Source organism: Suricata suricatta, chromosome 8 (genome assembly GCF_006229205.1).
Source record: "Suricata suricatta isolate VVHF042 chromosome 8, meerkat_22Aug2017_6uvM2_HiC, whole genome shotgun sequence".
Classification (NCBI taxonomy): domain Eukaryota; kingdom Metazoa; phylum Chordata; class Mammalia; order Carnivora; family Herpestidae; genus Suricata; species Suricata suricatta.
Genome location: NC_043707.1, coordinates 85,090,133 through 85,113,430, shown reverse-complemented (window position 1 = coordinate 85,113,430; position 23,298 = coordinate 85,090,133). Strand labels below are relative to the sequence as shown.

The 23,298-nt window shown below is 36.8% G+C and overlaps 1 protein-coding gene and 1 long non-coding RNA gene across 3 annotated transcripts in view; one reads left to right on the top strand and one right to left on the bottom strand.

The window, feature by feature from the left end:
* LOC115298675 overlaps positions 1–23,298 on the top strand; it is a 42,367-nt gene that overhangs the window by 15,256 nt on the left and 3,813 nt on the right. Inside the window, exons 2-4 of the long non-coding RNA XR_003911828.1 lie at positions 1,273–1,367; positions 13,726–13,834; positions 14,463–14,659. This is a non-coding gene — a long non-coding RNA (uncharacterized LOC115298675). The remainder of the gene's footprint in view (positions 1–1,272; positions 1,368–13,725; positions 13,835–14,462; positions 14,660–23,298) is intronic.
* Positions 4,783–23,298, bottom strand: part of PTGER3 (prostaglandin E receptor 3) — a 172,196-nt gene continuing 153,680 nt past the window's right edge. The window contains exon 4 of one of the 2 annotated variants that reach the window (XM_029947697.1): positions 4,783–6,223. In XM_029947697.1, coding sequence (XP_029803557.1) covers positions 5,959–6,223 — 265 coding nt within the window. In that variant the 3' untranslated portion in view covers positions 4,783–5,958. The remainder of the gene's footprint in view (positions 6,224–23,298) is intronic. The other variant, XM_029947700.1, reaches the window with a different exon arrangement.

Sequence of the window (23,298 nt, the reverse complement as noted above, 5' to 3'; positions counted from 1 at the left end):
GAGCTGCGAGGAAAACATATAGAGGTTGCAATTTTAAATGAGGCTTTTAGGATAAACCACAATGTGAAGGAGACAGCTGATCAAAGAATTGAAGGAGGCAAAAGAGTCAACTAAGTGCATAACTGGGAAAACATTCATGAAGAGGGAACAGCCAGATCCATTGCCTTAAGGCAGGAGAATATCTGCTGTGTTTGAACAACAATGAGAATGGTTATTGTGGATGGAATGAATTGATCCCCAAAGTGAATATGTGAATGTCTTCTAAGGCCCAACCCAGTTTCTGTAGGTGAAAGAGTTGGATACAATTAACCTACAATATGATGAAAAAGGAACCAAAAAACACTGTGCATCTAGTATTTGCACCTTATGTCTTCTTAGTTCATCTTCACATTAATCTATTGAAGGAGTTATTGTAATCAACAAATCATGACTTGGAATAATAATACATAGATAGGTTATGAGACCCAGGTTACAAAGTGATCCAGCAATGGGGCTGAGTTTGATTCCTTTGAATCCTGAATTCTTTTAGCTATGTCATCCATCCTCACTAGAAGTCAAGGCTTTAAGATTCAATTTCTAAACAAAGCAGCCACAAATATTTAAGGATTACTAAAATTCAAGTCCAAGTCTAGCAAGTAGTGTCATACTGGTTAATAGGGCCAGAAGTAACTGTGACCCCCCACTTGTTTTCTGTCACTCACCTATTTCCCAGCACTCCTTTCGCTATTTACAGGAAGAGAAGTTGTTGAAGGTGACCTAGTAGAGATTACAGACATCAAGAGATGCAGACAACCATTTAAAACAACCCCCCAAGGAGAGCCGTCTGACCAGTCTGTGTTCCAACTAGTGTCCCCTTTAGGTCACATTCCTGAGCAGTCATTTGATAACACTGCTTCCTCTACCCAGCACATAACTGTTGGAGTATTCTGGGCAGTCAACTGGGACACCTCTGCCAGCAGCCCCCTCCATTCCAAAGACTGGAATCCACCTATAATAATAATGTGTTTAAACTCTGCACACAGTTCTTAGCATGAAATTGCAGATGTTTACATTGTAAAATTTCATTTCTGAGCAAACCTGAGATTTGTAGCCCTTCCTTCCCTGAGGATATAAGTTGTCTGTTTTCTGATAAACTCTTTTATTACCTTTTCTTGACCCTCTCTCTTATTATATTGAAAAATAATTTAAAAATTAAGGTTATAGATTAAGATTACTGCACACACATCCTATAGATAAGATACCATTACTCAGTCATGCTCTATCTTCCTTCAGATAAAATGTGTACAATGTCTGTGTAAAATGTAATGCAACAAGATGAAAGCCGAATCCACGGACTGCATTGTTAAGGTTTGGAGAGGAAAATGGTGGTAAGCATACTAATGGGAAACAAAGAGAATTGAAACCAGTTTTTTTAAAGCATGGTATAGATAGGATCCTAGGCACATACACTTAATTTCCTCCCATGAATTTGGGCTGCTGTGGGAAGAAAATGGGAAAGCCTATAACCTGAAAAATACTAAGCCTCCTTGTGGTCAGTTTCAGCAGTGTTACCAACAGAAGAAACACAAATCTGACTGCTTAGGCTTTCCAAAAAGATGGAATCTTGATTTCCAGTTTCTCCTGGATGATGGACTAGAAACACTGAGTGACCTCTCCCTGCAGTACAACTGGGTTGTTGCTGAAGTATTAAAAACATACCTTTTAAATGTGTTCCTCAGATGGCAGTGAGAAAAGTCTCCAATGACAGAAGGAAAGGAAGAAAGAAAAAAAAAGGAAAAGAAAGTGAAGAAAGGAAGAATGAGCTGAAACTCAAATAACGCACCATGAGTGATAGGCAGATGGGTTACCTGGGATTTCCTGGCGGCTGAAGCCCATGACATGCTGAGATGCAGAGACCCAGCCCTGAGCCTGTTGCAAAGTGCAGAAATAGGACTTGATACTTTCGCGTTAAGCCAAGGCCTTCAATGTGGGCTAACATGGTCACAGGTCATTACCAACCCTGCCTCCGGGTAGAAGATAAAAATCATTTTGGGGGCAAAGCATTTCAATTTTGGCACCTGAAGACTACTGTAGAGCAAACCCTTCCCTAAATCTGGTGGCCATCTGAAAAGAACCGTTTACAAACCTCTGGCTCCTAATGAATCATGATTATGTTTGTTTGTTTGTTTGTTTTTAATTTAAAAAATATCTTTAAATGTTTATTTAATTTTGAGAGAGAGAGAGAGAGAGAGAGAGAGAGAGAGAGAGAGACAGAGCATGAGCAGGGAAGGGCAGAGAGAGAGGGAGACACAGAATCCGAAGCAGGCTCCAGGCTCTGAGCCATATCAGCACAGAGCCCAACATGGGGCTTGAACTCATTGAGATCATGACCTGAGGCAGAGGTGGACGCTGAACAGACTGAGCAACCCAGATGCCCCTTAAGTCATGATTAGGTTTAATTGGAGAATCCATTCTTCAGGGAAAAATAAAATCCATCTGGTGTTGTTCCAGAGATATACTTGAGCTATTAGGACCTTGCACATAATTGTGATCATGACTTGATGTCCAAAATGATCAGAAAAGTTAAGTCAAAAGAGTCTTTGCTAAGCTTCTGCCACAGCATGCCACTTCGCTGTGCCACACATTAAGTAATCACAGCATCAGTAATACAGCCTTTCCTTAAGTACAGATATTTAAGGAATGCTCTTTTTGTGTGTCAGGCACTATCCTAAGAACAAATGTACTGAACTATTTTAGCAACTGTGTGGTCTCTATTTTATAGATAAGAAAACTGCAGCACAGGGAGGTTACATTCTTACTCACACAGATGGTATCAGCACTGACACCTAGCAATATGGATCTATGCTAACATTACCATATAGGAGGAAATAAATGAATGGTATTTGTTTCAATTTCTTTTGTCTGCTGACCTACTGAGCAGTCTTGAATGAGTTGGGAAGTAACAGAGATCATTTTATTTTCTTCCCAAAATCTTCTAACTGCCAAGCCTTTCCAGAACCTGGGCTTACTCCAGTCTGCAGTCTCCTACCTATTGACGGGAACTAGCATTGTCCTTGGCATTGCTGTATGTCCTGGAGTCTACCACAAGGTTGCATTTCATTCTCATTCAGGGACCTGAGAGGAGGAACTATTCTTTTTCATTGAGAGTCCATAGGGTTTTCACAGGATAATTGATATGCGTGAAGCACTACAAATATAAAACTGCCATGTTTCATAGTTTCAGGTAGTAGGATAATGTGAGAGACAAAAATGACATTTGTTATGAATTCCAATCATCTCTTTAATCCAGGCTTATGTAAGAGATAAATTACTGCAAATATTATTGAGGAATATTCAAGGATAAAACAGAAGTTCTCTCTTTTTTAATAATGAAGAAAGAATTAAAAACTTGAGTCATGGGTAAATCATTGCCAAGTATGTACAAAGACTTAATACAAAGATTTATGAACTAGCTAGATAAATAAATTCAGGTCATGGCTGCTAAATTAATATCAAATAAGAATAGACCAAATTTACTTGGAAGTAAAAGCCTTTTTGGAAAAAGTTAATAACCAGGAAGTTTACCTGCCCTTCATTATATTGGGCAGTTTTGAGAATGGTTTCAATTATTCTGTAAATCAGAGTGAGAATTTGTACAAGGAACAGCCTGAAGTTAATATAAATATTACATTTATCATTAAAACAAACAAAAAAACGTTGAGGCATAGGAGATACAAAATCACCAAGATAATTATTTTTTTTTGAGGATGATACAGGTTTAAATAGGGTGCAAAGTTATAATAGTAATTTTTTCAAATAAAATTATCTGCCCTTTGTATTGTGCATTGCACAAAACCCTAATCTAAGGGCAATGACTGTTTGAACCAAATTAGGAGTCAGTTTCCTAAGCAAACTCCCCCAAGGTGCAGGTGTAAACTAATGAACAGAGCGGAGTTTGTGAGCCTTCCTCCAAGATAATTTGTTTTGTTGAAATAACTGGGAGCCCTGGAACTCTGAAGAATGTTTGCCATGTTTTAAATGAAGTCACTCCTATTTTTGAACAAATTAAACATTACATGCTACTATTTTTTGTCTTCAAATCTGTTAAATCTAAATATTATTTTTAGATTAGAATTCTGTTTTAGATTTTAAAATCTATATTGGATACAAACTTGGACTCTATGTGTTCTTCCAGGCCAACTATTTCTTCCAGTTATAATTATTATAATTAGAATCCCCTACTATTCTTTGTCTAATGCATTTTCTTGTTAAACATTTTTTATTCTAGGTGATGAAATGCCTACTTAACACTTGGATGTTATCATCCTCTTTGGTCTATTATTGTCAAATGTTAAAATATTACTTCCATTTCAAGAACTTTGGTAAGAAGAGAACAAAACTGAGGGCTTTCTCATGAAATGAAACAGATGCCTATGCTTAAAAATAAAATTAAAAACAATGGAAAGTTTAAATTGGAATCCAAATAAATAACTCTTAGCATTTATAGGTGCCTTTATTTCTCTAGTCTATGCTAAGAGAAAAGCCAAAGAGTCAGATAAAAAAAGGAAAATAAAGCAAAAAAAACCTCTACTCCATCTATTTCACTTTAAGAAATTACATTAACTTGATGTCAATATTTAAAATAGCATTGCTTCAGACTCACAAACTTATAAAATCTTCTAGAGGAATTTGTGCATTAACGTCATTTGTGTGTGCGGAGACAATGTGATAATATAATCTGGTATGTTCTAGAAACTTTTCTTTTTTTTCCAAATCATTTTGACTTTGACATCCACCCACTTAGACATTATCACCTCAACTTTTATTTTGCCATACTACCAAATTCTCATAACAATGCATGGTTTATGTTTATAAAGGAATTTGAATTTCTTTTTCTTATTATCCATATTCACACCAACCACACAAGTAATATTTTGCTTACTGCACTCACCAGACTTTCAAAATTCTAGTAAATACATGGAATAGAAAAGGTCCAGAATAAGGAAAAGGGTAACAAGAGACATTCAGGAAAAAGGAAAAGCACCGGTTGAACTTAAACTAATATACAGAATATGATTCTAACTGACAAACAGGTTGTCTGTAAAGGTAGAATTCTTCTATTCTTAATATCTGGTTACTGAGTGTCAATGCTTCAGAAAGAAAGGATGTTCCAGAAAGAAATTTAAGTGGTGGTCATGGTTTTGGAGAAAGATTTGGGAAAATGAAAAGATTAGTATGCTGCCTGTTTCCCAAAATGTTTTCATGGACAAAGTCTGGGCTGTAGAGAGAGAAAGGGTTGCTGAAATAGAGACAGTGGTAGAGGTAGAGATAGAAATAGAAAAAAATGAGAGAGAGAGAAGATTTACAGTAGATGTTAAGAAAATCCACTGTATTTAATAAATACCAAAAAAGGGTTATTATCCAGAAGACCCTTGCAAATCAATAAGAAATTGACATATAACCCGGAAGAAATTTCATAAACAGGCAAGTCTCAGAAGAAAACCAAATTATATATAAGAAAGATTCTCTACCTTACGTTTTAATCAGGAAAATGTAAAATAAACAATGAGATACCATTTCACACCTACAAGGATGTAAGAAGTTAAAACATCACAAATTTCAGTTTAGATACACGTGGAAGAAGTTCTTATACATGTGAACATAAGAAGATGCTTATGCCCTTTGACCTAGCACTTCCAAAACTCATGATGATGTGCACAAGCTAACATGTTCACTGGTAATTTTTTCTTTCCTTTTTTTTTTTAAGAGAGCTGCCTATTATAATGAAAGACTAATTTTTTTCTTATCAGGGAACTGACAAATAATGCTTTTCTTCAAACTATGGAACACTCTACAGCAGTTAAAATTAATGATTTAGAGCTTCATGTTCAATATGGATAAATTTTATGAAATACAATTTTGAGTGAAGAAAACCAAGTAGCAAATCATACATATAATCTGAAAACATATATGTAAATATTATAAACTCACAAAACAGGATATAAATTTAATGGATGCATATACATACAGTAAAACTGAAAAAAACATGCATGGGAATAGGGCATGCCAACTTCTGGATGGGATTACAGTTAGGGGTGGGCATAGGGGAGAAAGTGAAAAAGAATTGGTTGGGAGGTGTGGTTTTTCTGTGATATTTTCTTTCCTTAAAAGAAAGAAAGTTGAGAAACTTCCAGCGACGTGATCTTGGCAGCAAGGTTGATTTTTAATCTCCAAAATATTCCTCCTGAAAAATAAGGAAATGAATTAGGATAACAAGTGAGAAATCCATTGATAACATCTGTATAAAACTAGAAGGCAAGATATTTCCAAAAACTTCTGATTGTGAACAAAGTGATGAATTACCTACAGTAGCAGAGTAAGGGCATAGCTGGGGGGCAGGAATAGTGAGAAATGAATGGAGACCACCTGTGTACTCTATGAACTCAGGGTTCAAAAAATTTGCCAACAAATATTCATTGCAAAGGGAAGACCTTCATATTTTGGGTGGAAACATGGGAAGACATATCTGAGAATGACCAGTGAAACTAGGAAAAGTCCCCAGAATCTCCAGTTTGCAAGTGAATTAGAAAAACTGCATATAGATATGAAAAAAATCAAAGTTCTGAGCTAATTTCAATGTATAGTTAAACAATCATACAATTAAGCCACCAGTTAACTTCCATTTACAAGTTAAATGACAGAGCAAGGATGCTAACAATCCAGAATCTAAGGCATTCTATTGGAAAACAAATCCAGTTTCTACAAGTCAATATCTGAGCGAAAAGGAGGAAGGGAAGGACTTCTCTGAATCAAGAGAAACTTATAAGATATAATCAAATTAAAGTGGGGACGTTGTTTGGATCCCAATTCAAATAAATCAATGGACACATTTTCCAGACAATTTCTAATTTAATTTTGGACTAGGTATGAGATGATAACAAAGTAACATTGCTAATTTTATTATGTGATAGTAATACTTTTTGAAAAGAAAATGTCCACAATTTTTGGAGATTTTTATGGAATCAGATAGGGGTAAAATTATGCGGTCTAATATTTGCTGTAAAATATATAAAGAAGGAAAATTGTAAGAGTTTTTTAAAAAATAGGTTAAGTTATACAAAGCTACATTAACTCAAACAGTGTGGTACTGGCATAAAGACAGACATATAGATTAATGGCGTAGAATAGAGAGCTCAGAAAGAAAACCTTTTGCATCTAGTCAAACGACTTCAACAAACGTGCCAAGACTACACAATGGAACGGTCTGCTCAACAAATGGTATTGGGAGAACTGGATATTCACATTCAAAAGAATGAACCTGGATCCTTATCTTACACCACATCCCAAAAATTAACTCAAAATGGATTAAAGTCCTGAATGTAAGATGTAGGACCGTAGAAAAAAACATAGGGGGAAAGATTCATGACATTAAATTTGGTAATGTTTTTTTGGTATGACACCAAAAGTACAGAAGTAAAAACAACAAATGAGGAAGGATTTTCACGTAGATTAAAAAAAAATCAGACACACATGGACAATAAGGTCTGGATGTATTTGGCTATCACAGTTTGATGCCGCTGTCACCTTATGTCCACTAATAGATCCAGAGACACCTATTCTATTTGTTTCACTTTCCTGAAAGAGGAAAAAAACAAAACAAAAAAATGCTTGCAGACTTTGTAGGTATTTGCTGCTATTCCCTGATAGCTCTGATAGCTGAAGATAATCAATGATCTTTTCTTTAGGAAATACTAAAAACTTGTCAATTATGGTAATACCAGGCAAGATGACTACATAAAAAGAAGTGGAATGATTTTTTAATAGCAATGTAATGGGACAGATAGGAAGCTACACTTGTGGTAAACATAGCATAATGTATAAAACTTGTCCAATCACTAATTGCACCCCTGAACCATAAGATTGTGTATCAATCATATTCAAATTTAAAAAGTAAAAGCCAAAATTGATAATAACATCAACAGCAAGACAAAATTGCATTCCCTGAATCAAATAGGTCACAAATAACTATGAATCTTTCCCAACCAATTACTGGGGAAATTTGCTCTATAATTTTACACCAACTCTTTACTGTATGTTTCTTATGTTTTTGTCTGTTTAGGAGAAGTTTCCAAATATTCCCTATTAAAGATCTTTTAAAATTTTATTATTTACTATTTATTTTGAAATAATTATAGATTTACAAAATGTTACAGTCATGAAAAGTCCTTGGGTACCCTCATCTACTTTCTCCCAGTGGTTACATCCTGTGTTAACTGTAGTACAATGTCAAAATAGGAGATTTATCCAAAATATACAAAGAACTCACCAAACTCTACACCCAAAAAACAAATAATCCAGTGAAGAAATGGGTAGAAGACATGAATAGACATGTTCCAAAGAAGACCTCCAGATGGCCAACAGACACATGAAATGATGCTCAACGTCACTCATCATCAGGGAAATACAAATCAAAGCCATACCGAGATACCACCTCAAAGCCATACTGAGAGGCTAACATGAACAAATTGGGAGACTATAGATGCTGGCGAGGATGTGGAGAAACAGGAATCCTCTTACACTGTTTGTGGAAATGCAAACTGGTGCAGCCGCTCTGGAAAACAGTTCAGGGGTTCCTCAAAAAGTTAACGTTAGAATTACCTATGACCCATCAAGAGCACTGCTAGGAATTTACCCAAGGGATACAAGAGTGCTAATGCATAAAAGCACATGTACCCCAATGTTCATAACAGCACTTTCAACAATAACCAAATCATGGAACGAGCCTGGAAGACCATCAACTGATGAATAGATCAAAAGATGTGGCTTATATATACAATGGAATACTGCTTGGCAATGAGAAAGAATGAAATCCTGACGTTTGGAGCAACGTGGATGGAGCTGGACGGTATTATGCTGAAATAAGTCAGTCAGAGAAAGACAGATACCATATGTTTTCACTCATTGTCGATCTTGAGAAACTTAACAGAAGACCAAGGGGGAAGGGAAGGGGGGAAAAAGTTACAAACAGAGAGGGAGGGAGGCAAACCATAAGAGACCCTTAAGTACAGAGAACAAACTGAGGGTTGATGAGGGGGTGGGAAAGAGGGGAAAGTGGGTGATGGGCATGGAGGAGGGCACTTGTTAGGATGGGCACTGGGTGTTGTATGGAGGCCAATTTGACAATAAACTATATTAAAGAACAGGAAATTTATATTGGTACAGTGTTGTATATAGTTCTACGTAATTTTATCACATGTGTAGATTTTTGTAACCAGCACTGTAATCAAGATACAGAATTCTTCCATCACCACAACGGTCTGCTACTGTCAGAATCATATATGGGGATTTTGTGTTCCTTTGAGTTACTTTACTGTTTTTCACTTATAATAGAACTGTCTTAAATACTTCCTCTACATACATTGAGATGCAAATCAGAAAAAATATACTTTCCACTGACAGAGCAAGAAAGCCGTTGTTTTCCTGCTGGCTGGTAGTGAAAGTTCCCCAACTGGCCTCCTCTTGTATCACTTCTGTGGAGATGGGCGGGTCCATTTTTACTGCTAGGTGGAGACAGAAGTCCAGGATGTTGGGAGAGGATTGCTACTGCTGGATGAGGATGAGAGTCCCATCTCCACACTTGACTTCTCGAACACCACACTGACAGTGTTTTATTATAGCCTGGCAAGGGTACAAGTCTAGGATCCCCATTCAGCTTTTGTTGACCATGATGGGGCTAGAGCTGCATTTTGTTCTATGGTGCACTTCTGCAGTAGGACAGTTATTATTTAAAAATTTTTCATCTTCTTAAGCTTTTCTTTTCTTTGTCCTTTATCAGAAAGGACTGGATTTTATGAGGGCTCTTTTTGTCAGTTCCATTGTGTTTTCTAGGTATGGCTTCTTCAGTACCCACTCCAGAATATAGGAGTCAAAAAGGAAACCCAGGGAACTGGCCATCATGGTCTTTCTTGGGTTCCAAGGCTCATAGTTGGTCAACCTTTTTCTCTCAATCTTCAGAATCTTCTTATGTTTGTTTTATGTATCATGTCCAGGACCTTTACCTGCACTTAGGGGAAGGAATAGGAAGTGCTTCTACTCTATTGTGGTCCAGAACCAGATACCTAGTGAGATTTTAGAACTTCATGAAGCCTTTGTTCAGGAATTTTTCAAATTTGATTAAACATTAAGCAGATTTTATTAAACATTTCTTTGTTATCTAATTGAAGATAATAGAGACATGAGGTACAGTGGAGGCATCACCTCATATCACCTCTAAAAGCTAAACTGATAAATTCAGCATGTAGTGATTAACATCAGCCACCTGACAAGTCATCTTCAAAGAACAATGTGACTTCCTTTGGAAACCAATAGCAATAGGGCTTGACTGTGGCCTGGGTATGTACTCAAATGACTAAAGGAAGAAATATGTGAACTGATTATTAACATGAAATTTCAAAAGGGGGAATGTTCCAAACCCAATTATAATACTATCCTTTTCAACATCATGAAGTGATGAAATGCCCTATACAGAGGAGTGGACTTTGCAATACTATATTCCTAGATGTTCCGTTCGTGAATGCAAAAATGTATTCCCTGGGCTAGCATAATCTGACTAATTCATTCCTTTTGTTCTAATTCCACAAAAGTAACTTTGTACTTACCTATTGGTCTCCAGGTCAAGTTCTTAAAGAAATAAGCTGAGGAGAAGATACAAATATCTGATATCTGTAGCAACTCCATTTCTCACTATAATTCTTTAAATTGGCATTCTCACCAGTATCTTATGAGTTTTGATTAGTTTGAGCCAGTCCCTTATTTCCAAACCTTCAAAGTTGAGGAGCAGATAATAAAAAGAGGAACCCAGAGCAACTGACTGTTCCTTGTGACGTGCATAGCTCATACCTTGCTTTTATCATTTGCATTCTCTCAATAGAGATAGATAGATAGATAGATAGATAGATAGATAGATAGATAGACAGATGATTAAACTGGAAACATTTGTGACCCCTTACCACTAAATAGTTCAGTGAATATTTTCTAAAAACAAGGGCATTCTCTAACATAACTACAGTACAATTAATAAAATCAGGAAAATTGATATTCAATTCATAGCCTATATTTAAACATTATCAATTTCCCCCAGATATCCTTTATATCTGTATTTATCCCTCTGACACAGCCTTGGAATCATTTTTTTCTTTAAGAAGCATAGGTTACTTTTAATGCAAATGATAAATAGAAATCAAGACATAGGCATCAGGTATGTTCATTGCTAATGCTGTCATAACTTTTAATCTCAGTGGAGAGATCTAGTATATGTACACATACACACACATATATGGTTATATCTATAATCACTTCTAAGTTTGTCTAGCTATGTAGGTAGATATTAAAAATCATGAGTTTTTATTAATACATTCTATTTCAATTCAATAACCTAAAATGTTTCTTCTTTCCATATATATAACTTCCCCCTAAAATACTAGTCCCATTACTTTCAATATATTTACTCAATATTTAAGCAAGTTTTAATATTGCTAACGTATATTATTGCAAAAAGGTAACCTACTAACTGAAGTTCAATATTTAAAGTTTTTAAAGGTAAATTACAGGCAATGAAATGAGTAACTCTTAAATGTACAATGTAATAATTTTTGACAAATGCTTACATCTGTGTAACTGGTAACATCTCTAGTTCTGGTAAATATGGAACAGAACCAGCTATGGAAAGGAAGTCAAAAACATATGCAAGGAGGTGATTCTAACGACTGATCAGAGATATTTTTTTATTTATCTTAAGATTTTATTTTTAATCAATCTTTGCACCTAATGTAGGGCTCAAACTCACAACCCCAAGATCAAGAGTCATATGCTCTACTGACTGAGCCAGCCAGGTGCTCCCCCACAGAGAATTTTAGTGAGGCAAGGAGAGGAGTTAAGGTCATGGGGAGTGGGCAGTGAAAAGGAGATGGGATTAGTGGTTTTGAGATTCGTGTGGAGTTGAAGGGTAATACGGGACACGGTTTTTTTTTTTTTTTTTTTGCTGTGTCATATCTCTGTGACAATATAGTGATGGACACAATAGATAGATGTTCATTGTCAAAATATGAAAATATATTGAGAATTCATTTGCTTTTGAATAATCCTAATGGCTTCTTTTCCAGGGAAACAGCTTTCCTTCTTGAGGCCACTTGTAGATAAGTACCTGAATTTATAACCTGCTTTCAGCATTTGCTAATCTTAATATCAATGTGTGAAATAAAAAAAAGAACACAAAACTTGTCTTATGGTTATTATTATTTAGTTTAGATGGCAATCCGGCATTTCTAAGAAACATGCCTTTCAGCTTTACGATTTTAATGAACAAATGCATCACCTTCTAATGAGAGACTTTTGGTCCTGAAATTCAGCTGAAACAGCATAGAGTCCGTTTAAAATTTTGTATTCTAAAATAATTATAGTAAGTATAAATGTACCTCTAAGAATGTAGTGTGAAACAAAACTATGTTTTCATCTTCTGTCCTTCTTAATAGTTGATAGTATTAAATTTTCTATTTATAAACAAAAAAAGATATCAAAATTTTCTTATGAAGCCAGCAGATTCAATTCCAAAATTTCCATATAGATTGTTTATTTTTAGACTTCAGCTAATAGAAAATATCTATTTTGCTGCAACTTTAATATAACCTAAAATATTCATGTGTTCATTGTCTTGTTTCATTTATGTAATTTATATCACCCATATGAAAACCTCTTCTCAAATATTCCATGACTTGAGCTATTACAATTAGAAGTGAATGGTCACTCGCAACACATAAATTAAATTTACAGTTTACTGACCATAGTTTCAGCTGATGTATTCTTTTTATTGCTTTATTAAATAAGACTTTATATTTGTATTATAATATGCATAGATTAAAGGTAGCCATCAAAAACAGTAGATGCTGAAAGAACAGTCAGTATAATTTCCCAGCAGACTTTAAATTCAGTGACCTTAAAAAGTTTATTGAATCTTTATAGTTCACATCTCAGATGGCAAATCGCGGTGATGGAGGCAGTGACCTGATATGTTCAGTCTAGAGATTTATACAAATTACAGATTCTTCTTTTTTTTTGGTGCAACATGGTTTTTGGTCATTTCATGCTCTTTAGTATCACCTTTAGAAAGCATATAGAAAAAGAGAACAAAGGTAAAATAAATGTATCACTTTAAAATTTTATGTCTCAAATGTACCAGTAATTACAACTGAGATGTAAACGGAAGGGTTTAAAATAATCACTTTTTTTCTGACAGCTTTCTAAAATTCTATTATTTTCTGAAGCCTCTTCTTTGTGGGTATAGTTCTATTATTTTTCCCCTGTTCTGGGCTTGGATTTTCTCATCTTGTTCTGGGCTTAGATTTTCTCATCTGTAAAAAGGGGTAGCTTACTACAGTGTCCCCTCTAGCTATGAATAAACAATGTGTCTAAAGCACCCAACTCAGTGTAGCTTGGGATTTAAAGGTCTGTTGAACGGCCCTGGGAGATGGCTTTGGAAGGATCATCTCCTGAAGGAAATTCAAGGGTGGCTCATGAGGTGATTCAGGGAGCGCGAGATTCACTTTTCTCTGTACTTCTTTGTTCAATGTTTAGCCATGTACTATTTTAAAATATGGTTTACAAAGTAAAAACAAGAAGTAACCCCACTCCTGCAGGTCTGACCTCCCTGGGAACCCCTTTATTCAGGTATCTCTGAACCCTGTTCTGCAGAACCCTCAGAAGAGGCTGTCCCTCAGAGCAGGCTGTCCCTCAGCCAGAATTTGGAGAGACCACGGAGGCACTGATTGATCTTCCCCCCAACAGAAAATTACCACTTTGGGTAAGCCCAGGATTTTCACTGGTAAATTCATCCCCCCAGCCCCGTGCTCCCTCCTTTTGACAGGTAAACTGAATCCCAAAGAGGCATGACACCATACCCTAGTCCAGGGGCATGCTCTGTAGTTCTTCTACTATTAGTAAATACATTCAACACTGAACTTCAGCAAAGAAAGGGGTGAAAACAGCGAGAGGGGTGGAGGTAGGAAGCTAGGTTTACCAGTGACTTGGGGCAAGTTTAATCTTCTTGAATCTCAGATTTCTTACCTGTATTTGGGGGCAACAAAATCTATATTGAAAAGGTTGTAATGAGAATTAGCACTACAATGTAAAGACTTCAGTATTACGGGGGAAAGAAAAGGGACACCATAGAACATCTTTACTGTTATATCCTGGGGTCAGAGAGCCCATCTCCTCTCGGACCAGCTGAGTGGACGTGGCCAACTTTTGCTTCTTCAGGAGTAAAAGTGAAATAATACCTGTTTTTGTTTTTTCACAGAGTTACTAATAGAACAAAAAAAGTAATAAAATTACTCTACTTATTGTAAAATGCTAGAGATAAATGAAATTAATGTTTACTGAACTTCTAGTGGTGTTTTGAACTTATTAGTTTATTCTTCATATTTGAATAGAATTGCTTAGGTTGAAATGTTAAGAAGTTGCTAGACGTCAAACATGCAGTCAGACACGCCGTTTTTGCGTCGTTCTCCATTGCTTGCTCCTGTGGCTGAGAAGCCGCACCACCAGAGATGAGCGGCGGCGAAGCTGGGACTGCGTGGTCTCCGGGGCCTCTGGCCGCTGTCCTTCGTCGGCCCCACGATGCCTGCAGGTGACGCTCCCTAGTCTCAGGCTGAATTTCATCCTCTTGCTCATTGCATCCATAAATTACTTCTTAGAATAAGCTAAGAAACTAAATAAGTTTGAACATTTAAAAAAATGAATCATAATACAAAATGTCCTTTTAAAACTTTTTACTGCATGATCATGAATATGGTCACTTTTTGTGATAAATACTAGAGAGACATATATATTTATTCCCATATTCCATTCAGTATATTTAAGAAGCCTAGTCTTCTATGTGCTTATTAGTTTTCTCTTCTTCAATTTATTTGTCAATGGTTTTACATGTGTGTTTGGAAATTATGTGACTTTATTTTCACCGATTTCATGAAGCTTTGCGTCTGTGGTAAGATTTGCAATTGTACTTGGCACTGTATTTATTTGGCATTATATTGGCATTAGATTAACAGATGCTCACAATATCTGGCAATCAGCAAGAAACAGATAAAACATTGTACATAATGGGAGAAAATAGAAGCTAGTGGTTAGTTCATCAGGGAACATGTATGTGTTATTGAGGTTTTTGTGTCACTATACAGCCTGCACTTGTACTATTATTCTCATTTCACACAAGAATAAACTGAGACTTGGCCTTGTTAAACTTATCCATATTATAAAATCAGTTTTATAAGTGACAGAGTTAAGAATTGAACCTACATCTGACTTTCAGGACCCTAAAAACATAGGAAACCATAAAGAACTTCAATTTGATTATGTGTTTCTAAGGAAAAAGCAAGGAAACAAGGTCAAGGTCAATAAAAACTGTTAATAAAATACACAATTGTGTGACCTAGATGATTAATTTCACATGAATTCAGAAAAGGATATAGGCTCATAGAATTAGAGAAGACAGGGAATATAGAAATAATTTAGTAATGTCTAAGGCAAGTAAATTGATTGTCCCAAACCACATAATCTCTCAGTCACAGTGATGTGTTTTAAAACTACAACCTCTGCTTTTTCCAAGATAAATTTGTGATAAAGTAAGAAAAAACATATATATCTTAATTGTGAGATTTTAACTTAAAATTTTTAAATATTCATGTATGTTTTGAGAAAGAGAGCGTGAGAGCATGTGTGAGCAGGGGAGGACAGAGAGAGAGGGAAACAGATGATCTGAGGAGGGCTCTGCACTGATAGCACAGAGCCCCAAGCAGGCCTTGAACCCACGAGCTGCGAGATCATGACCTGAGCCAAAGGCAGATGCTTAACTGACTGAACCTCCCAGGTACCCCACATTCAAAATTTTTTTATAATGTCCATCATGAAGTTAGCTCAAACTGGAAAACACAAACTTGATATTACAGTGACACAGAAGAGATGGAGAAAAAAATTAGAATGATTCAGCCATTAAACCTGTCTCGATGGAAGCTTTAATGTGTATCAGACACTGTTGGGTCCTGTGGCTGCAGAATTAATGAGTAGCTCCCAGTCTGTTAGGAAACAGAGAAACCTCTACCAACAAGGATAATATAATGTAAGGGCAATTTGAAAGGCAAATCACAAAATGCTGTGGGCACTCAGAGTGGGGAGGAATTAATTCAGCCTGAGAGATTTCTATTGATTCTGTTGTGGTGTTCCACAAAAGAGATGAGATTTGAGTTTCACAGGCTTCTAAGGGGATGAAAGCTGTGACAATCAGAAAGAACAGCAAAGGTATAAGATGCCATAAGCAAAGTGCATTAAGGGAATAGCAAGAAATTCAAGGAGGCTCTAAATATTTATTTAAGTGCCTCAGAAATGTGTTTTGAAGAATTCTCAGCTTGTGAACATTGCAGAACCATTCTGTTCAGAAATGTCTTGCTAATTTCAAATTTTGCTTAAGTAAAAAATCCTTTAAAATGCTTTCCCACTCTTCTGGTATCAGCATTAGCAGCCTCACCATTGACATTTACATTTTAATAATTGTCACCAGCTATAAGTGTTGGCCACCTGTAACTAAGCACAAACTCTCAACACATTGACTGTATTTTGCCTATATGTCTTCAAAAAATGTCTAGACTTTGCCAGACTGTTTGTATTTCAGTTATGAATGGAATTCAATACAAGGCTAACAAACTCAAATGGCATTGACTAAATTGAACTAATGCAATGAGAGTCTTTCCAGCTCCATAAGCAAAAAAAAAAAAAAAATCTTCCCTTATGGTATCTCCTCTTTGCAGTATGTTCTCCTCTCAAGTTAGTTACCACTCATAAAGCTTATTTGTTTTTCATACATAAAGCAAAACCTTCTCATTCCTGAACATTGTTTTATGCCCCAGTGGAATTCTTTGGCTAAGTTCAAGTTTGCATGAACTTGGAGGACATCTGTATTATAATAGCTTCAATGTCTATTTCCTTCCTCCTTCCTCCCAGTCCTGAATAGATTAGATCTTGAAGGAAGGAATGAAATCTCACTCATGTAGTATTTTCAGTATCTGGCACTTAGATGTTTTATCAGTGAGAAATAGATGAATGAGGATAAGTGAATGAGACTAGTAAAAGCTCCATTGATCTGAGGATTATGAATCTGGTAAGAAGTAAAATTTAGTTAAGAAAGAGATTACCTTCAGGCACCTGGGTGGCTCAGTCAGTTGAGCATCAGACTTTGGCTCAGGTCATGATCTCACAACTTGTGGGGACAGCTCAGAACCTGGAGCTTGCTTCAGATTCTATGTTTCTGTCTCTCTCTGCCCTCCCCTGCACTCTCCTCTCTCCCTCTCAAAAATAAATATTAAATTATTTTTTTAAAAAAGAAAAAAGATTACCTGAAATATTGGGATTTTATGGAGCCAAAAATAACCCTCTCCTTTTTACCCACTCTTGAATTAGTGAAGTTAGACACATAAAACAGATGGACTTTTTTTTTTAAAGTAAGTTGTGCCACTGAGACTGTTTAAAGATCATGACTTAAATTTATAGTTGAAATAGTTTTCCAATACTTTATCCCAAGGTTGCATAGACTTATCTCCCAAGTTACCAGAATGGCTGGACACTACAGGGCCCTCCCAAAGGAAAGTCTCTTTACCACTTGACAGAGAGGAAATCAGAAGTTATTTGTTCATTCAAAAAATTAATCATGCACCTGTTATATACTTGGCAATAGATATATGATGTTAAATAATTTCTGTGATCACAATGTTGTACTGAAGTGAATAGGTGATTTCAACATAACATAATGGTGAGTGATATGGCACTAAGGGAAGACAGGAGGACCCCAAAGCCTGGACTTAGAAAACTCCAGGAATGGTTTCTATGGGATATCCAAGATGTGGCTTGAGGAAAGAGTAATAGCTTTCTAGTAAAAAAGGAATGTTCCAGACCAAAAAAAAAAAAAAAAAAAAAAAGGAGAGAGAGAGTTTATAAAACATTAAAAAAGTGATTAGAAGCTAGGATAAGAATGGACAGAGAAATATGGGTTTGGAAGAAAGGAGAGAAAAGGAGAATGGAAACAAGCCAAGAAAGAGAGGACAGTTCTGGGAGGCTTTGCAAGCAATTTTAGGTACTTTCCATTGGAATCTCTTCTAAATGGAATAAGAGTTAACTGATTGGTTTCCAGCTAGAGAATGACATGTGACAATGGCCACTTCGTGAACTATGTTAGGAAAGATGGCAGGAGGACCATTTGGGAGACTTGAACAGCAGTAGAGGCAGGAAGATTGGAGAGGAGTAGACAGATTTAAGAAGCATATAGGATGCGACATCAGGAAGAATTACGGCAAGTTAGTTGAAGAAGAAGTCAAGCCTGATGCCACCGATCTTTGGCTTAAGTGGAAAGTGGCTTACTGTTCTCTAATCAGAGTAAGATGGGGGTAGAAGGGTGTGATGTAGGGTGATGAAAATGAATTGAATTTTAAGTTGATGAGTCTGGGGTGTTTGGGAATCATTGTTACAGCCACATCCAGTTGGCAGTAGGATATATGGAAAAATGAAACACAAATGTCCTCTGGGCTGGAGACAATGATTTGAAGAACATTAATAAGATGATAAGTTGACCTAGGTGTTGACACTGCAAAATCTGAAATAGAAGAGATACTGAGAAACTGAAATTGTCCACTGAAAGTTAACACAATATAAAAGTGATTTTGAAAAACAGATTCTTTGAGGAGTGATTATTACAAAAGCTTCAAGAATTCTCCTTGGGCAGTTATAGAGCAATCTATGTGCAAAGGTACATTTAGTTCATAACATGAGCTACAGTTGCATCTAATTGCCATGGCTTTATTTGTTAATGGTGGTTTTTGTTTATTTGTTTGTGTTTTTCTCAGTTACAACTGGAAATTCTCCCCCCATGTTCATCTTTGCCCAGTATATGATTTGGAATAGCTCAATACAATTAGCAACTTCAGAACATTGTCAGTACTGGAAAAACAAAGTGTGACATGTTCTACAAATTAAAATGTACTGCCACGTATCTCCAGGATGCCTTCGCTCTGTATGATTAACCTCCCATATTCACATGTGTTCATGCAGAATTTTATCATTCTGTCTTGAGAGAATACAGGTGCCCAGTAATCAAGATGTATGTAACTGAGTTAGAGGATTCTACTGCTGGATAGAAAACTTAGAATCTACTAAAGCCAACAGGATTCAGGGTTCCAGGAAAAATCTTTAAGTCTATTTGGGGCAGTTTTCAACTGTGGGCTAAGATCTATTAGTGGGTTGTGAAATCACTTTGGTGGGTTACTACTTGATTGTTTTAAAAACTGAAACAGAACAAAATAGACTGGAATAGAAAATACCAAAGCATATCACACATAGAACAAGTAAATATTGTTTTGTAGAAATATAAGTATGGATAGGAATAGAAAAGAAAGGCATTTTAGTGACTATAACAACATGGATAAATGTGGGAAAGTAACAAAAAATAAGGAATGTACAGGGAGTATCAAATAGTTCATGATGGTTATTGCTGAATATAAATGTAGATGATGTATGAGGGAAAAAACTGGACTTTGACTAGAGCCCATATTGCACTGGATCATGAGAAAGAATTAGGGAATTAATATGTCATTCAGGAGGCAACAGAGAATCATGGAAGGTTTCTGAGCAGGGAATCAACATGATAGGAAATGTAATCCTAGAGCTGTGGAAGGTCATTCTGTACAGAGATCAGGTAGCATTTGGAGTAATAATCCAGACATAAGGAACTCAAAATCTATGTGTGCCAAATTTCTTCCTGACTCAGGACTTTCCATAGGATGTTTTCTTTGCCTGGATGCCCTCTACCACACCTGCTACTACTTTATGCTTAAGCAATTTACTTCTAGGCTTTCATATACCAGTAAAATTTCCACTCTGAGGGCAACTTTATGGCCTTCAGCACAAGGTTAATATATATATCACACTTATAATCAAATAATTTATGTGCTATCATTTAGGGTCTGTATCATCTGATAGAATGTAAGGTCCATAGCAGAGGGACTTTGTCTTGTTCAAAGCAGTATTCTCAGCAGGGTGGTCTTTTTACACTTTGATTATTAATAACTTTCTCTTGAGTAAATGAAAGAGTGTTGATAGTAACTACAGAAAAAAATTAAGTACAGAGGACTTTGTAAAGGCAAATCCAGCAGGACTCAGGGATTCATTAGATAATGGAGCAAGGAAAAGAAAAGAGTCAAAGATTGTCATTCCTTCTCTCAGCAAATAATTGTCCCATATACTATGTCAGACCCTCGGAAAATAGAGATGAATAAGTCATAATTTCATGAAGAAAAATCAGAGCAGGGGCATCTGGGTGGCTCAGATAGTTAGTTAAGCATCCAATCTTGATCTCAACTCTGGTCTTAAGCCCAGGGATCTGAGTTCAAGCCCCATGTTGGGCTCCACACTGGGCATAGAGCCCACTTAAAAAAAAAATAAAGCAAATTCTTATTCAAACCACTTGATGTACATTAATCTGATAGCAACTTCACAAGGCAGGTACTATTACCAACCCTATTTTAAAAACAAAGAAACTAAGGCAAAGAGAGACAAGTAACCTGCCTAAAATCACTCTGATAAGTGGCAGAGCTGGGATTCAGTTCCATTTTCTTAATTTCCCTGATGTACTGCTGCTCCAGCCTGAAGCAAGGACCACAGACAAGTAAGCAGATGTCACAAAATATATGCACACACCTGGTCCGAGGAGTTGCTCAGAGAAGAAAGTGGTTATATATCAAAAAGGGAGGGTCAAGAAAGGCTCAATGAAGGGAAGTGACATGAAACTGAGTTTGGGGGGATTAAATTGGAGTTTGCCATGTGGGAAACATGATGGGGAGACCACTCTAGGTGACAGCTCAAGACAGGAAAGTGTGAAATAACATGATGTTTGGGGTGGCCTACAATAAGGTAGGAATTCCTGGAAAATTCCTTGAAGCATAGGACAGAAAATGAGGCTAGAGAGGTTAGAAGGAGAGGGTTATCTATCATCCTAAGGAGCTCAGACCTGATTCTGAAGGCTATAGGGAACACGGAAGCATTGTAAACGGAGGGGTGGATGGTATATAATACAAGATCAGACCTGCTTATTAGAAATACTGTGAAGCAGATAAACTAAGCGGGGTGAGCTAGAAGCAGACAGACAGATTGGGAGACCACTGTAATCAGTCAGGCAAGAGATTATGGAACTATTATAAGGCAGTAATAGTGGACACAAAAAGAAAAGAATGTTTGAATGCTGCAGAGCTTGGAGAGGCACTGGATGCTGGGGGGAGAAAACAAGAAAGTAAGGTATTTTCAAGGTTTTTGACATCGGACAACTAAAGGGTGGATGGGTTACCCAATCAAGAGAGAGGTGGATTTCAGAGATTGAAGATGGTGGATTCCACTTGTAGCACGTGTCATTGGGGATAGTCTGACTTCCTATGTAAAAAGGGATGCACTCAGTAATGTGGGGTCTCCACTAAATAAAATGTTTGAAGTTCACAGTGGATGCCATGGGTGTGAATAAAGTCATTGAGAAAGAACAAAGCAAAGATCTGAGTGCCGAGCACAGAACCTAGGGGGGATTGGTCACAGCAGTGGTGAGAAGAAAAAGGGGAGCCGGGAGAGTAAAGTAAATGTGACCAGAGAGGCAGGAAGACATTCAGCCAGTGCATGATACATCCCAGAAACAACCTCTCCGTGGACTGCCATCTGGCAAATTCCCGCTGTGTGTTCTTTCATGCTCAAGTCAAATGTTTCCTACTTTGGAAAGGCTTCTTTGATTGCCGCTTTCAATGTAAATCCTTCTTGTTCTTTGCTACCAACTGCCACTTGTGTACAACTTGCATTTTATAGAAACTATCCCCTCACATTTCTGTCTGAATTTGTCTTAATGCTTAATTGTGAGCATCTTGAGGACTAGAATATTTAATCCATTGCCTGTAGAAGATGTTTAATAAATGTTTGTTGAATGGAACGCTTTGGGAAACATTGAGTACCATTTAGATTTCCTCAGAATGGACCGGTACAAAATCTAACTCTATTCCCACTTGATGTTCCTAGAGCACAATTATTTGTAGTTCTTCAATTAACTCCTGTTGATTTTTGTTCCTGGAAATCTCATCTCATATTAATTGCCTAATAAAGTCCTACTAATATTTCAGAGTCCAACCACATCTTCCAGGAGGCCTTTGTCATTGCCAACCCAGACATCAAGCCACCATCAAAGCCCCCAGGCCCAAAAGTTAATTATCTCTTTTCTGTAGGAACTCTGTCTTACGCGTATTTCTGATTGCACATTTTATTGCACTGATCATACACTATGATTCTGAGGTATTCATCTCTGTGCCTCACATCTTAACTTTTGAGCTTCTTGAGTGAAAAATCATTGTCTTGAAGATCTATGGCTCTAGCAAGAAGCCAGCACATGGTAGGTGGATACTTGGGAAATGGGTCAGGAATTGTGTGCTTCACAGCTTGGGGCCATCATGTGGGCCACCACTAGAGGGCACTAACAGCTCAATCGGACTGGAAATGCTTGAGGTGTTCCCACAGGCTGAGACTCAGGGACAGGGGCCATTGGAGAAGGTACCAGAACTCAAACTTGGACTTCTTTATTTAACCCAGGCAGCAGGACAGAAGGTAGTTGTGCTTATTTCTGCCTCAACTTCTGTGCTCTGAATTGCCTATTGGCTTTCCAGCTATCTTTTCAGACTCTCTAACATACAATGTGTTCCATTACCTCATCAGGTGTGCTAAGGAACCACTCTATTCACATCACCTCTTTTTAGAATATTGTGCAAGGCTCTGTGCAATTGCCCAACCCGTCTTTGTAATTGTATGTCTGCCTAAGGTCCTGATCCTCCCTGGTCCCACAAAATTTTAAGAAATGTTTTTTTTTCCCCTTGACGGAATGTATTAAATAAGCAAACACCCCAACAAGGAAAACAAGTACTACAATGTAAAAATATTAAAAAATGAAAACCCTCTCACATGCATAAATGAAAGATTGCACACAAAGAACTCACATCTTTTCAAGCTTCAATAGTAAATATTCTGCTACTATATATTAAATACTGCATGGTTTGCCCAAGCTAAGATGAAACCACATCATAAATCAATAAGCATTTTGCATTTTCTTTCATTATCTACTCAAAGTGATGCCTACTGCACCTCTAAACATTTCATTAAATCCAATTATACAGCAAACACTCCCCAAATAAACTTAGATTGTATTGCAGTTTC